The 17811-nt window shown below is 40.3% G+C and overlaps 1 protein-coding gene across 1 annotated transcript; it reads left to right on the top strand.

The window, feature by feature from the left end:
• Positions 1-6232: 6232 nt before the first annotated feature.
• LOC140614443 (proline-rich protein 23A-like) lies at positions 6233-8310 on the top strand. The gene is made up of 2 exons (XM_072793655.1): positions 6233-7024; positions 7689-8310. The coding sequence occupies exon 1, from the start codon at positions 6233-6235 to the stop codon at positions 6962-6964; it is 732 nt and encodes a 243-aa protein (XP_072649756.1). The 3' UTR covers positions 6965-7024; positions 7689-8310.
• The last annotated feature ends 9501 nt before the right edge of the window (positions 8311-17811 follow it).

Here is a 17811-nt window from a genome sequence, read left to right on the forward strand (position 1 = left end):
TTGCTGAATCTTGTCAGTTGGAGTCCATCAGCAGTTTCACTGAGATGATACAGGTAATTGAAAACTTTCGTTTAAGAGAATATACGGCTTATTCAGGCAAAGAGACTTTTACATTCTAGCCCAAGCAATTAATTTAAGTCATTCTGTGTTTAATGATCTCAGGGTGGTTAAATCAAGCCCTGTGACTGGCTCCATGCTCAATGGGGAGTCTGAGAGTCTCTCTCCCTCTCCTTCTGCCCCTCTCCATGTTCATGCACACAGTCTCTCTCTCTCTCTCTCTCTAAAATAAATCAATAAATAAAGAAATCAAGGAACAAGAGGCTGCTGGGAAGATGGTGGAGTAGGAGGACCCCGGGCTCATCTCATGGGGCATGGCCACCTATGGAACATCCACATTGGCATAAATAACCCAGAAAGTGACCCGAAGACTGGTAGAACAGACTCTCCACAGCCACAGGTAGACAAAAGGCCACAGTGAAGTGGATCCACACTCTCTGATATGTTCTTGGCCAGATCCCATCAAAGTAATGCCACAGCCGGGCAGTGTGCAAGCAGCCCAGGCAAGGGCTGATACCACCCCAAAGCGAGTCTTGCTCTAGGGAGAGGGGAAGATAACCACACACACCAGTCTGACTGCGACACCAGCAGTGGGCTGGGGGCAGGCAGCTGGTCTGACTGCCAGCCCCAGCCACCAATAAAAGCTTCACAGGGGACAACACAGGGAAAGTGCCTTGCAGTTTGGTGATATAGTGCATCTCTGGCAAACATCTGGTCTGACTCGACACAAGCCCAAGGCAGACCCAGACTGGCTAACAGCACAGGCATGAGACTCTGCCCACAATAGGCAGTGAGCCACCATAGCCTGGACTGAAGGCAAACACAGCTCAGCCCCAACAGTAGGACACCCTCGTAGCAACACACATAGGAGACACCCCTGTAGCATCATTTTCTGGTAAAAAGGAGACATTGCACTGGGGGCACTATAGGATCTCTTCTTCATAAAGTCACTACCTTCGTGTGCAGGAGATATAGCTCACTTTCCTAACACATAGAAACAGGCACAGCAATAGACAAAATCAGGAGACATAGGAATATGTCCCAAATGAAGGAATGGAACAAAATCATAGCAAGAGACCTATGCAAAATGGAGATAAGTAGTACGTCTGATAGTGAATTTAAAGTAATACTCATAAAGATACTTGCTAGAATTGAGAAAGGAGTGCAGGACTTCCATGAGACCCTCCACAAAGAGATAGACAACCTAAAAAAGGACCAATTACAGATAATGAACTCACTAAATGAAATTAAAAATAGACCACCTGGAATAAATAGCAAACAAGAGGAAGTAGAAGAACAGATCAGCAACCTGAAGGACAGAGTAATGGAAAGTAATCAAGCTCAGCAGATGAGAGAGAAAAAAAACATGCAAAATGAGAATAGACTCAGGGAACTCAGTAACACTGTCAAGCATAGTAACAGTCGCACAATAAGGATCCCAGAAAGAGAAGAGGGAGAAAAGGGGGCAGATATACTTGAAGAAATAATAGCTGAAAACTTCCTGAATCTGGGAAGGAAAGAGAAATCTAGATCCAGGAGGCACAGAGAGCCCCCCAAAAAAATCAACCCAAAGAAGAACTAAGACACAAAGTAAGTAAGATGGCCAAAACTAGTGATAAAGAATTTTAAAAGTAGCAAGAGAAAGGAAAGCAGTTACCTGCAAGGAAAACCCCATAAGGCTATAAGTGGATTTTTCTTTTTTTTTTTTAAATTTTTTTTTTTAAATTTATTTATGATAGGCACACAGTGAGAGAGAGAGAGGCAGAGACACAGGCAGAGGGAGAAGCAGGCTCCATGCACCGGGAGCCCGATGTGGGATTCGATCCCGGGTCTCCAGGATCGCGCCCTGGGCCAAAGGCAGGCGCCAAACCGCTGCGCCACCCAGGGATCCCCTATAAGTGGATTTTTCTACAGAAACTTTGCAGGCCAGAAGAGAACGGCACGATATATTAAAAATGTTAAAAGGAAAAAATCTGCAGCCAAGAATACTCCCAGAAAGGCTTTCATTCAGAATAGGAGGAAAGATAGAGTTTCCCAGAAAAACAAAAGCTAAAGAAAGTCATATAAAATTTTTAAATTTTTTTTAAAAAGGGGGGGATCCCTGGGTGGTGCAGCGGTTTGGTGCCTGCCTTTGGCCCAGGGCGCGATCCTGGAGACCCAGGATCGAATCCCACAACGGGCTCCTGGTGCATGGAGCCTGCTTCTCCCTCTGCCTATGTCTCTGCCTCTCTCTCTCTCTCTCTCTCTCTCTCTCTCTCTCTCTCTGTGACTATCATAAATAAATAAAAATTTTAAAAAATTTAAAGAAAGTCATGACCAGGAGCAAAACCAGCCACGTCCCTGTCACACATGATGCCATCAGCCTGTGGGTCCCAAATCCGTAGTCCAGCTGCCCTCCTGCCAAGTCAGCACCTACTGCCAGCCACCTGCTCAATGCCAACATACCTTCACCCTAGATTGACAAGGACTCAAACTAACACCCTTCTCCTCAAATTCCAGCTCCTGTACTAAAAAGTCTGTGCACAAAAGTGGGCATAATTATAACAGCAGAATGAAGCAACCCAAATAGTAACACTAATTCTCTGGAATATACATAATGGATAAAAGGAGTGTCCTAGGCTGAGAACATCTCCAACAAACACATCAAGGAACAATATGTACAGCATGACTCTGGTTACTAAAAGAAACAAATCCGGGAAAAATAAAACAAGACAAAATCAGAGAAGGAATGATGCTTGGGTGGCTCAGTGGTTGAACAACTGCTTTTGGTTCAGGGTGTGATCCCCGGGTCCTGGGATCAAGTCTCGCATTAGGGTCCCCCCAGGGAGCCTACTTCTCCCTCTGCCTATGTCTCTGCCTCTCTCTGTATATCTCTCATGAATAAATAAATAAAATCTTTTTATAAAATCAGAGAAAGAGACAAACCATAAGAGACTCCTGAAAATGGGAAACAAACTGAGGGTCCCTGGAGGGGACAGGGTGGGGGGATGGGGTAGCTAGGTGATGTGCATTAAGGAGGGTACATGATGTAATGAGCACTGGGTATTATATAAGACTGATGAATCACTGACCTCTACCTCTGAAACTAATAATACATCATATGTTAACTAAATGAATTTAAATTTTAAAAAAGATACAACCTCCCCCAAATCAAAGAACATATAAGCAAACAACCCACCATAAGTGAGAATAGATGACACCCAAAACAAGAAAAAGGAGAATCAGTTCTTCAAATCATAGAGGTTGATGAATTATCATATATAAAAATATTTCCTTAAAGAGTTTATTTGACAGAGAAAGAGCAAGAGGACAAGCAGGGGGAACAGAGAGGGAGAGGAAGGAGAAGGCTTCCCACTGAGCAGGAAGCCAGATGTAGGGCTCAATCCCAGGACCCTGGGATCATGACCTGAGCCAAAGGTATATGACTCAGTTGGTTAACTGAGCCATCAGGCACCCCTAAAAGTATTTTTAAATAAATTTAATTTGACTACGGACACAAAAAGGGGCAACATAAATGTAACCAAGAAAAAATATCCAAAAATACGGCAGCTTTAAACAAGAACTAAAGAAAACTTCTAAGGACTGAATATATAAACATGGAAGTAAAAAAAAAATACAATAAATGGGTTAAACAACAATGTAGATAGAATTGAAAATGGAAATACTGGACTAGATAAATCATCCATAAAACTAAGGATGGTAAAAACATAAAATAGAAAAGAGAGACAAAGAAACATTATCAGAAAGAGAGCAATTTTACACGACCTTTGGTGATAGAATCGAGAGAATAGGGAAGTAGCATTATTCACAGAAATAACTTTTTTTATTTTTTATTTTTTTAATAAATTAATTTTTTATTGGTGTTCAATTTACCAACATACAGAATAACACCCAGTGCTCATCCCGTCAAGTGTCCCCCTCAGTGCCCGTCACCCACTCACCCCCACCCCCCGCCCTCCTCCCCTTCCACCACCCCTAGTTCGTTTCCCAGAGTTATGAGTCTTTATATTCTCACAGAAATAATTAATGCGAATTCTCCAGATATGATGATAGAGAAAATCATTCATTCTTTCATTCATTCAACAAATGTATATTAAGTACCAGCTATGTACTAGGCACTCTTCCAAACTCTGAGACTACAGCTAAGGATAAAACAGGTAAAAGTCACTGCCTTCATGGAGTACAATAATTCACACAGGAAATAATGCTGCCTTACATTAAAGTAGTCATAAGAGGAGTGGTATGAAGCAACATGTAGTTGGAAATATTTTGAACATAGAGAAAACTGGATTTCTTTTTTTTTTTTTTTAAGATTTTATTTATTCAAGGGAGAGAGAGAGGGCACCTGAGCAGAGGAAGGGCAGAGAAAGAGAGAGAATCTTAAGTAGGCTCCATGACCAGCGCAGAGCCTGACTCGGGACTGAATCTCATGACCCTGAGATCATATCCTAGGCCAAAACCAAGAGTCAGATACTCAATCAAACTGAGCAACCCAGGCAACTGAGCAACCCAGGCACCCAGAGAAAATTGGACTTTCTTAAAGCGAAAGGTGGGACAAAGTCAAGGATAACACAAAGGAAAACTTGAGGGTTTGGGGCCTCAGTATAAAAGGGATAGAATTGTTATCTTCTAAGATTTGGAAAGACCTTGAGGGGAACAGATATAGAAAAAATAAGATCTATTCAATTTTGAACATGTGTTGTGTGAAGTGCCTGTTACATAACCAAGTGGAGATATTGAAGAGGATGTGAAATAGAGGAGTCTGGATTGCATGGGAGTGGAACAGGATGGAGATAATACCCGTGTTTTGGAAGAACATCTAAAGGGTGTTTTGAAATCACCAAGAATTATGAGAGCATCAATATGGGAGGAGTGACAAAAAGCCAAGAGTAAAAAATATTTAAGGAGAGAAGGAGACGAGCCCTGGAGCTGGGAGAGTAGAGAACTACACTAAGAGAGATTAGAGGCTGGTTACACTCTGATGACATGAAACTCAGGAAGGATGGATAAATGGTTTGGAAGCATCAATGAGGAGCAAGGAGAACATACACCACACCTCTAGCCATGTGTACGAAGAGTGTGAGAGAAAACACAGGCTCCACTCCAAAAGCCTCCAGGGAAATCATACTATTTAGAAGAAGGAGGTTTCAATTATAGCAGAAAGGTAAAGAGACTATCAGAGAAGTTCTAGATTTTTGGCTGTGGTTAATTATGAGCTCCAGAAGGCAAAATTTAAAAATGAAGGAGATGTAGAGGGCTAGGAGGCAGTGAGAAAATACCATATACTGAGTGTCTGAAGATTGTAATCTGGGATACGAGGGATGAACGGATTCTTACCATGAGCAAAAGTAAAAGGCATAATGGGATTAGTCTTCATGCTCCGATGGCAGATGGCAATAGCAAGACTTTCAGCACTGAAGACAGGAAAAAAGAAGCATTTCCAAGAATATACATAGTTCTGGATATAATTCAGTAGCCTTATTCAGGAAGCACAATAACTTTCAAGATACACATAACAGCAGCAGAGTATTATTACTAGACAACAATTTTTTGACCTGGGATTTTTCACTTAATGAAACTATCTTTCAAAAATAAGCATAAACAAAGATTTTGTAGACCAATAACCCTTATTAAGAAGATATAGCAATTTAATTAGTACTGTATTAATTGTTATGTACTAAATGTATCAAATGTAAAGTATTGATTAAAAGCCTTAATGGTGTGAAATTGCCTCAGGTTAGACAATTAAATCAATGCAACAGAATAGAAAAATCAAACCACAAGAACAGGTAGGATGGCTCATTTAGTTGAAGGCCCCAAAAGACTAAGAGCTCTTTTTCTTCATTTCCTTAAAAAACCTGCTACTGCGCTACGCTGGACGTAATCTCCTCTGGCGAGGAGGCGGGGCTTCCGTTGGGACCGCCCCCTCCCGTCACCTGATTTCTATTCCTAACCCCGCGCGCTCAGGTCGGTGGGAGGGTCACAGAGCCTAAAGCCTGGAGACCGCGGCTGCGCCACCAGCCCCCGGCCCGCGGGCCTCCCGGGAGGCGCCCCCCGAGTCCCGGGCATCGGGCCGCGTCGCCCCGCGCCCCCCGCCGCCTCCCCTGGCGTCCAGACCCGGCACCGCGTGCGGGACCCAGGCCCCGGGAGCGCCGCCCGCAGCGCCGGCCCGGGGATGGGCAGCCGGCCCCGCAGCCCCAGCGCCCACCCCGAGCCCTGCTGGGGACCGCCGCGCGGAGGACCCGGCCCGGCCAAGCGCCGCCGCACCCCGGAGCCCGAGGGCCCGCAAGGCATGGAGGGGCCCCCGGCCGCCGGCGCGCTCGCCTCCGTGGTGGTCCTGGCCGCCGGCTCTGCCCTGCAGCTGCTCCTGGACGACGTCGACCTGGTGCTCGAGCCCGAGCCCACGTCGGTCCTGCAGGTGTCCCTCGGGGGCCTCACCCTGCTGCTGGTCCCCGAGGCCCTCCTGCGCGCGGGGGGCCAGGGCCACCCGCCTGCCGGCCCGGAGCAGGGCGCCGTCCCGAGCGCGCCCGGGCACCAAGCCGCCGGCCCGCACGAGGCCCTCTGCGCGTCTGTCCCGGACGTGGCCGCCCAGGAGGAGGCCTGTGCGGAGGACGCCGACCCCGAGCTCCCGCCGCCGCGGGCGGGCCCCACGGCCGGCTGGGCGCCTGAGCTGCGGGCCTGCGCTGGGGGGGTGGCCGGGCCGCGCCCGCGCCCGCGGGCCCCCGGCCCTGGTCCAAAGAGGCTCTCTCCTCTCCGCTACTTCGACCTGGACCCCCACCTCCTGGAGCCCTTCCCCGGCTCGCCACTCCAGCCTCTGCCGCCCTCTCCGAGTCCGGGTCCCCACGTGCGCCCCCAGCGCCCTCCAGGACCCTCCCCCAAGGCCCGGAGACGCCTGTTCCAGGAATGAACGGCTCCCGCAGCCTCTCAGCAGCGGGCTTCAGGCACTAGTGATCCTCGGTGATGCACTGTGAGCACATTCCGCCCCTCAAACATGAAGCACCTTCGTGGTAGACAGTGGGCAGCTACGGTTTTTGTTTTTGTTAGTTTTTGTTTTGTTTCTTTAGCTAAAATGCCTTGACTGGTAGCAGGCAAGGATGGATAGATAGATAGATAGATAGATAGATAGATAGATAGATAGATGATAGATAGATGATAGATTCCTTCTGGTAAGGGCCTTTAGTTTAGCACGGAGAGTAGATCCCATATAGCCAAGGATGAATTTTTAGATCCCTTGCCTGTGTTGGCTGCATGAGCTGTTTCTTCCACCTCTACCATCTTCAGCCAACCCTATTCTTATTTCACCCCTACACTTGCTTCAAATTCATGTCATTTTTAATTTATTTATTCATGAGAGACACAGAGAGAGAGAGGCAGAGACACAGGCAGAGGGAGAAGCAGGCTCCTTGCAGGGAGCCCAATGCGGGACTGGGCTGAAGGCTGTGTTAAACCGCTGAGCCACCCGGGCTGCCCCATATCCCCCTTTTTTTTTATCACCTCCTAATGCATCTGTCCTTCCTCTCCATTTCACATTGTTTTTCCTTCCCTTTGTGATGATTTGCCTGTATGAATTCCTCAATGTCCTTGGCGGTGTTTCTGATCACCAATCTTTTTTTTTTTTTTTTTTTTTGAAGCATGCACAATATTTATTAAGAAGAGCTTTGTGAAAAAGAGGCCAAATAAAAGCAGAAAGAGAGAGCTACCTTGAAGTGCTGCAGATCTAGAGACAGCGTCAACAACCTCTTCGGAAGTTCTGGAGTTAGAATGGTCACAGTTGTCTCAGGAAAGGCTAAAATAGCCCAATTCCCTGATCAATCAGCCATTGGGTGTGAGGAACCAGGGAAGAATCATAGCCAAAGGCAAGGCCACTTTCTTCAGCTGAGACACTTTCCAAAGGGATGACAACTGAAAGCTGTCTGTCTGTCCATAGCATTCCTAGCACTTATGGAAACAATTCTCATTGAAGAGGAATCTGGGTGGCGCATCACACTGCCCACTACAACATCATATATCGATCCTGTTTATCATAATAGCCATCTCCATTTATTCTGATCTTTAATTATAATTAAAGATTAAATTACTGACTAGCAGTAAAGAAATTATAATTTTCTTCATATAGGTCTTGAATATTTGGATAAAGACTGATCACCATTTTTTTCTCTTTCTTTTTGCTTTCCAAAATCCTTTCCCTGAACCTGGTCAACCAAGATAAATGTGTACTTAATAAATAAATGAATAAATAGCACACAAATGTAATGCATTGGGTTTTTGGAAAATATTTCTAAAATTAGAATGTAAAAAACCAGTGAAAATAATATTTAATAAAAAGAGGAAAGGAGAAGTTATGACATTGTTTCATTACAGAAGCAGACTGTACAATGGCATGTTCTCCTATAGTTTAACAATCAAATGGGTAGATCTTTCAAGTTTTTATTTAAATTACAGTTAGTTAACATATAGGATAATATTGGTTTAAGGTGTACAATATTGTGATTCAGCACTTCCATACATCACCTGGTGTTTACAAGTGCCCTCCTTAATCCCCATCACCAGTTAACCCATCCCCCCACCCATCTCTCCTCTGGTAACCATCAGCTTATTGGCTATAGTTAAGAGTGTTTCTTCGTTTGCCTCTCTTTTTTCCCTTTGCTCTTGTTTTGTTTCTTAAATTCCACATATGAATGAAATCATATGGTATTTGTCTTTCTCTGACTTATTTCACTTAGCATGTTCTTCAGCTCCATCCATGTCACTGGAAATGGCAAGACTTCAGTCTTTTGATGGCTGAATAATATTTCATTGTACATATACACCACATCCTTTATCCACTCATCAATTGATGGACAGATGGGCTGTTTCCATAATTTGGATACTGTAGGTAATACTGCTATAAACATCAGGGTGCCCATATCCCTTTGAATTTTTGTATTCTTTGGGTAAATACCTACCAATGTGATTGCCAGATCATAGGGTAGTTCTATTTTTAACTTTTTGAGGAACTGCCATGCTATTTCCCAAGTGGCTGCACCAGTTTGTACTCCCACCAACAGTGTAAGAGGGTTTTTTCCTCCACATCCTGGCCAGCACTTGTTGTTTCTTGTGTTGTTGATTGTAGCCGTTCTGACAAGTGTAAGGTGATAGCTCATTGTGGTTTTGACTTGCATTTCCCTGGTAAGTGATGTTGAGTTTCTTTTCATGTGTCTGTTAGCTATCTGTATGTATTCTTTGGAAAAAAATGTCTATTGGTGTCTTCTATCCATTTTTAATCGGATTATTTGTTTTTGGGTTGTTGAATTTTATAAGTTTTTTGTATATTTTGAATACTAACCCTTTATCGGATATGTAATTTGCAAATACCTTCTCCTCAAATGGGTATTTCTGAATTTCATGGTAGTCTGGGCTTTACTTTGGTTTCTTCTCAGGGTGAGAAGAACGGCTACTCGTAAGAAGGCACTACGCTTCACAACATAGACATTTGGTCTAATATATTATTAAGCATTTTTTCATACTTATAGGCCCACCACCCAGAATTGGCAGCTCTTATTTCTGAGCTCTTCTTTGTTTAATGTCTTTTTTCCTCCAAAGAAAATAAATTATTATAGATAATGTAATCTGATCTCCATTTCCTATCCGCACTCCTCATTGCCAGAAGATTTTGGGTATCATTCTAGTCAATATATAAATGCTACATGTATACATGTATGAATATAAATAATCAGTGTTGGAATCCCTGGGTGGCGCAGTGGTTTGGCGCCTGCCTTTGGCCCAGGGCGCGATCCTGGAGACCCGGGATCAAATCCCACATTGAGCTCCCAGTGCATGGAGCCTGCTTCTCCCTCTGCCTGTGTCTCTGCCTCTCTCTCTGTGTGTGTGACTATCATACATAAATAAAAAAATTTTTTTAAAAATAAATAATCAATATTTATGTTTATAGACAATTAAGTTTACATAACTAGCATCATGTTCTTCAGTTTACTTTCCCCCCCCCCACTTTGTTTACAAATCATTCTCTATAAATACAGGTGACCCTTGAACAACATGGGTTTGAACTGCAGAGATCCACTTATATGTGAATTTTTTTCTGATAACTATAGTATAGTATTTTCTCTCCTTATGATTTTTGTGATAACATTTCCTTTTCATTGGCTTACTTTATTACTATATTTTACTTCATTTATACAATACAACATACAATACATATAACATACAAAATATTATTAAATTGACTGTTTATGTTATCACTGAGGCTTCCAGTCAACAGTAGGCTATTAGTAGTTAAGTTTGGAGGGAATCAAAGTTATACACAGATTTTTGACTGTGTGGGGCTTGGCACCCCTAATCTTCTCACTGTTCAAGGGTCAACTGCATCTATATGGTTCATTTCTCCTAAAGATATCAGTTTCCATCATATGAATATGCCATATCTTATTCATTAATTTATTAATGGATATTTGTATTCACAGCTTTTAACATTACATACTCCAGTAAACATCTTCACACTTGTCATCTTATGCACCTGAGGAAGTGTTCCTATAGGAAATACACCTGGGAACTGTATATATGGGTGGTATGATCTTGTACATTTACAGTTTTATAAGATGGAGTCAAATTGTTCTCTAGAGTGGTTGTAACAATTTTTTTTAATTTTTATTTATTTATGATAGTCACAGAGAGAGAGAGAGAGGCAGAGACACAGGCAGAGGGAGAAGCAGGCTCCATGCACCGGGAGCCTGATGTGGGATTCGATCCCGGGTCTCCAGGATCGCGCCCTGGGCCAAAGGCAGGCGCCAAACCGCTGCGCCACCCAGGGATCCCTAAACAGCCTCTAGAAGTCTTTCACCACACAGTATCACCAAACTTTACATTGTTTGCCAATAGTATCTCATTTTTAATGCAATTTCCCAATTACCGGTAAGATGATGGAATTTTTCATATGTAATTGGAATAATACTTCAAAAATAATTTCAGATATATTTTCATACACTGCAGATCTTATGTCTCTCAACTTGTCACTCATTAAATCTAATAAGTCTAACCTTTTCAGTGGGGAAAACAAGTACAACTGAGATTAAAGCAGTTAGCTGTCAGTCTAGAGTTTCAAAGCCAACTCTTTTTAGCCCGTTACTAAACAAATATGAGAATTACATTTTCTCCACAGAAAAATTGCATCTTCATTTCCTAAGCAACCTTTCACTATCAACAGCCAATTTGGGAACTTCGAACATAGAGTTTTAATAGAAATCATTGTGCAGGGATCCCTGGGTGGCGCAGCGGTTTGGCGTCTGCCTTTGGCCCAGGGCGTGATCCTGGAGACCTGGGATCGAATCCCACGTCGGGCTCCTGGTGCATGGAGCCTGCTTCTCCCTCTGCCTATGTCTCTGCCTCTCTCTCTCTCTCTCTCTGTGTGACTATCATAAATAAATAAAATTTTAAAAAAAAGAAAGAAATCATTGTGCAGAGAAGACAGAGGAGTTCTTTTTTGTTTCGTTTTGGTTTGGTCTGGGTTTAGTTTTTTGGGTTTTTTTTTTGTTTTTTTTTTTTTGTCTGTTTTTTTTTTAAGATTTTTTATCTATTTATTACAGACAGAGAGAGACAGAAAGACAGAGATAGGCAGAGGGAGAAGCAGGCTCCATGCAGGAAGCCCGACGTGGGACTCGATCCTGAGTCTCTAGGATCACGCCCTGGGCTGAAGGCGGTGCTAAACCGCTAAGCTACCGGGTCTGCCCTCTTTTTAAAATTAGTTTCAGAGGTGGAAATCAGGGATTCATCAGCTGCATATAACCCCCAGTGCTCATTATATCAAGTGCCCTCCTTAATGACCACCACCTATTACACTCTTCCTTATTCATTTGGGATTTTTTATATATTCAAGATACTAATCCTTTATTTGTTTTATATTTATAAATATATTCTTCCAGTGTATCACTTGTTTTTTAGCCTGTTTAATTGTACAGAGCTGTGTAACTCTCCTATGCTGAAATTTCACAATCTTTTATGTTTTTACTTTTTGTGTCACTTTTAGAAGTCTTTCCTAGGGAAGAAAATAAAGGTATTTCCCACACTCTCTCCTGATAATTTTAAAGACTTGGTTTTTTTCCAATTCAGTTTTTTAATCTCTTAGGATTTTATTTTTGTGTATAGTTTGAAGTACGGATTAAATTTTTTAGATTAAAAGTTATTATCCCAAAATCTGTTATTTAATAATCCATCCTCTCCAGTTTATAATGACAATTCTGTTCTGTATGAATTTCATATATGATAGCAAATTAAACACAACTTTCCTTAAACAAACAAACAAAAAACCTGAGTGAGTTTGCCACCAGTATACCCTCTGTAAAGGAAATCCTAAATAATGTACTTTAAACAGAAGGATAGTGATCCCAAGGTGAAAGTTCTGAGGAGCAAGGGGAAAAAGAACAAAGAGAGTGGTGCATATATATACATATATACATGTATGTATACATATATATACTTGCACATATATAAATTTAAATGAATAATGGCTAACTAAATCAATAATATCTTAAAAGGATAAAAACAAAAAAATATAGATATAGGATTAAAATATATGCTAGCCATCAAGTGAATCAGGAAACAAATCAGACTAGGAGAAAATATTTGCAAAAGATGTATTTAGGAAAAGACTGTTAGTTAAAATATACAAAGAATGCCTTAAACTCAACAATAAGAAAATAAATCAATTCAAAGAGGAAAGCTCATAGCAATAAATGCATACATTAAGAAGCAAAAAGGATCTCAAATAACCTAACTTTAACTTCATGGAACCATAAAAAGAAGAATAACCTAAGCCCAAAGTTAGTAGAAAGAAGAAAATAACAAGGATTAAAGCAGAAATAAAAGAAATAGAAACTAAAAGACAATAGAAAAGGTTAATGAAACTAAGAACTTTTTTTGTTTTTGAACAGATGAACAAAGTAGACAAACCTTTAGCTAGACTCACCAAGAAAAAAAAAGACAGAGGACTCAAATAAATAAAATCAGAAATGAAAGAGATATTATTAGATTTTTTTTAATTTTTTTTTTAATTTATGATAGTCACAGAGAGAGAGAGAGAGGCAGAGACACAGGCAGAGGGAGAAGCAGGCTCCATGCACCAGGAGCCCGATGTGGGATTCGATCCCGGGTCTCCAGGATCGCGCCCTGGGCCAAAGGCAGGCGCCAAACCGCTGCGCCACCCAGGGATCCCGATATTATTAGATATTATCAGATATTCTGATACCACAGAAATACAAAAAAAAGTCATGAGAGACTACTATGAGTAATTACAAGCCAAAAAATTGGACAACTTATGAAGAAAAAGACTAAACTCCTAGAAACATTCAACCTATCAAGACTGAATCATGAAGAAATAGAAAATCTGAATAGACAAATTACTAGTAAGGAAATAGAATCAGTAATCAAAAACCTTCTAACAAATAACAGTTCAGGACCAGATGTCTTCACTGGTGAATTTTACCAAACATTTGAAGAAGAATTAACACCAATCCTTTTCAAACTCTTCCAAAAAATAGAAGAGAGGGGAACTTGCGAACTCATCCTATGAAGCCGGACATTACACTGATACCAAAACCAGTCAAGGACATACTATAAGAAAAAAAAACAAAGTTACAGGTCAGTGTTCCTGATGAATGTAGATGCAAAAATTCTCAACAAAATATTAGCAAATTGAATTGAACAATACATTAAAAGGATCATTACACCATAATTCAGTGGGAATTATTCTAGGGAATGCAAAGATTGTTCAATATCTGCAAATCAACAGTGTAATGCACTGCATTAACAAAATGAAGGGTTAGATCCTCTCAAGAAAGGCAGAAAAAGCACTTGACAAAATTCAATATCCATTTATGATTTTTAAAAAACCTCTCAAAAAGTGGGTATAGAGAGAACATACCTCAATATTATAAAGGTCATATAAGACAAGCCCATAGCTAACATCATACTTGGTGAAAAATCAGAAAGCTTTTCCTTCAAGGTCAGGAACAAAATAAGGATGCCCACTCTTGGCACTTTCATTCAGCATAGTATTGAAAGTCCCGGCCAGAGCAATTAGTCAAAAACAATAACAAAAGTCATCTAAATCAGAAAGGAAGAGGTAAATTCTCAGCATTTGCAGATGACATTATATGTAATATAGGAAATCCAAAAAACTCCACCAAAAAAAACTTAGAACTAATCAACAAATTCCGTAAAGTTTCAGTATACAAAATCAACATACAAAAATCAGTTGTGTTTCTATTCACTAATCAGAAAGAGAAGAAAACAGTCCCATTCATAATTGCATCAAAAAGAATAGACTAAGAATGTTTTAAAAAGAGATGAAAGACCTTTATGCTGAAAACTATAAGATATTCATGAAAGAAACAGCAGAAGATACAAATAAGTGGAAAGATATTCCATGCTGATTAATATAAAAAATATTACTAAAATGTTCATTTCCAAAACAATCTACAGATTCAATGCAATCTTTATAAAAATACCAATGGTATTTTCACAGAAAGAGAACAAAGAATTTTAAAATTTGTATGGAACCACAAGAGATTCCAAATAGCCAAAGCAATCTTGAGGAAAAAAACAAAAACAAAAACACAACAATAACAAAAAAGCTGGAGGCATTACACTCACAGATTTCAAATTATAGTACAAAGCTATAGCAGTCAAAATATTATAGTATTGGCACAAAACAGACACATAAATCAGAAATAAATGCATAGAGAATGCATTAGAGATCCCAGAACAGAAGAGAGTCCAGAAATAAACCCATTTATATGTGCTCAATTAATTTGTTTTTTCTTTCTCTTCTTTCTTTCTTTCTTTCTTTCTTTCTTTCTTTCTTTCTTTCTTTCCTTCCTTCCTTCCTTCCTTCCTTCTTTCTTTCTTTCTTTCTTTCTTTCTTTCTTTCTTTCTTTCTTTTTCTTTCTTTCTTTCTTTTTCTTTCTTCCTTTTTTCTTTTTAGGTAAAATCCACCCCCAATCTAGGGCTTAAACTCACAACCCTGAGATCAAGAGTGACTCTACTGACTGGGCCAACCAGGTACCCCTGGTCAATTAATTTATGACAAAAAAGCAAAGAATATACAATGATGAAAGGACAGTCTCTTTAATAAATGAAGCTGGGAAAACTGGACAGCCACGTGCAAAAGAATTAAACTGGACCAGCCTTTTACACCATACACAAAAATCAACTCAAAGTGCATTAAAGATTTGAATGTAAGACCCTGAAACCATAAAACTCTGAGATAAAACATAGCGGGTAAGCTCCTTGACTTTGGTCTTCGCTATGTTTTTTTTTTTTTTTCAATTTGATTCCAAAGGCAAAGGCAATAAAAGCAAAAATAAATAAGTGGGACCATTTCAAACTAAAAACCCTCTGCACAGCAAAGGAAACCATTAACAAAATGAAAAGGCAACCTACAGAATAGGAGAAAATATTCACATATCATATATCTGATAAGGAGTTAATATCCAAAATATATGAAGAACTCATACAACTCAATAGCAAAAAGCAAACAAAAATAATTTGATTTAAAAGTGAGCAGAGGACCTGAATAGACATTTTACCAAAGAACACACACAGATGGCCCAACAGGTTTATGAAAAGGCGCTCAACATGACTTATCAACAGGGAAATGCAAATCAAGACCACAATGAGCTATCATCCCACACCTGTTGGAATGGCTGTTATCAAAAAGACAAGCAATAGCAAGTATTGGCAAGGATGTGGAGAAAAGGGAACCCTTGTGCACCTTTGGTGGGAATGTAAATTGGTGCAACCGCTATGGAAAATAGTATGCAAGCTCCTCAAAAAATTAAAAGTAGAACTACTATATGATCCAGCAATCCCACCTCTGGGTATTTATCCAAAGGAAACAATAACACTAATTCAAAAAGGTATCTGCACCTCCATGTTCATTGCAGCATTATTTGCAGTAGCCAAAATGTGGAAACAACCTAAGTGCCCATCAATGGCTGAATAGATAAAGAAAAGAAAAATATATATATATATACATATTATATACAGTTGACTCTTGAACAAGATGGGTTTGAACTGTACAGGTCCACTTATGTGTGGGTATTTTTTTTTTCAATAAATACAGCACAGTACTACAAAAGTATTTCCTCTTCCTTATGATTTTCTTTTTTTTAAGATTTTATTTATTTATTCATGAGAGACACAGAGAGAGAGAGAGAGGCAGAGACACAGGCAGAGGGAGAAGCAGGCTCCATGCAGGGAGCCTGACGCGGGACTCAATCCCCGGTCTCCAGGATCACGCCCTGGGCTGAAGGAGGTGCTAAACCGCTGAGCCACCAGGGCTGCCCTCCTTATGATTTTCTTAATAGCATTTTCTTTTCTCTAGTTTACTTGATTGCAAAGATACAGCATATAATATATATATATATATAATGATATGTTAATCAAGTGTTTATGTTATTAGTAAGGCTTCCCATCAACAATACACTATCAGTAGTTAAGTTTTTGGAAAGTCAAAAGTTATATTCAGATTTTTGACTATGCAAGAGTAGGTGCCCCTAACCCCTGAGTTGTTCAGATTGTTCAACTATATAAACAATGGAATATTATTCATCCATAAAAAGGAAATCCTGCCATTCATGACAGGGATGGACTTTGAGGGCATTATGCTAAGTGAAATAAGTCAGACATAAAAGATAAATACAGTATGATTTTACTTAATATGTAGGATCTTAGAAAAATTCATAAATATTGAGAACAGACTGATTGTTGCCAGAGCTAGGAGGAAGGATGAGGCAGGAGGGGTGAAGGGAGTCAAAAGATACAAACTTTCAGTTATCAAATATATAAGTCCTGGGAGTGTAATGCATGGTGACTATAGTTAACAGTGTATTGCATATGGGAAGTTACTAGGAGAGCAGATCTTAAAAGTTCTCATCACAAGAAAAAAATTTTATATGGTGATAAATGTTAACTAGACTTACTATGGTTATCATTTTACAGTATATACATATATTGAATCATTATGTTGCACATACACAAAAAGAAAAGAGTAGAAGCAATCCCATTTGCAATTGCACCAAAAACAATAAGATAATTAGGAATAAATCTAAAGTAGTAAGATATCTATACTCTGAAAACTATAGAGCACATATGAAAGAAATTGAAGAGGACACAAAGAAAGGGAAAAGCATTCCATGCTCATGGATTAGAAGAATAAACATTGTTAAAATGTCTATACTACCTGGGGATCCCTGGGTGGCTCAGTGGTTTAGCGCCTGCCTTTGGCCTGGGGCATGATCCTAGAGTCCCGGGATCGAGTCCCGGGATCGAGTCCCAGGTCGAGCTCTCTGTGTGGAGCCTGCTTCTCCCTCTGCCTGTGTCTCTGCCTCTCTCTCCTCTGTGTGTGTGTGTGTGTGTGTGTGTGTGTGTGTGTGTGTGTGTGTCTCATGAATAAATAAATAAAATCTTTTTTTAAAAAGTCTATACTACCCAATGCAATCTACACATTTAATGCAATCTCTATCAAAATACCACCAGCATTACAGAGCTAGAACAAATACTCCTAAAATTTGTATGGAACCACAAAAAACCCTGAATAGCCAAAGCAATTTTGAAAAAGAAAAACAAAACTGGAGATATCACAACTCTACATTTCAAGCTATGTAACAAAGCTGTAATCATCAAGACAGTGTGGTACTGAAACAAAAACAGACACATAGATCAATGGAACAGAATAGAGAACCCAGAAATGGGGAATCTTGG

Source organism: Canis lupus, chromosome 22, assembly GCF_048164855.1.
Source record: "Canis lupus baileyi chromosome 22, mCanLup2.hap1, whole genome shotgun sequence".
NCBI lineage: Eukaryota > Metazoa > Chordata > Mammalia > Carnivora > Canidae > Canis > Canis lupus.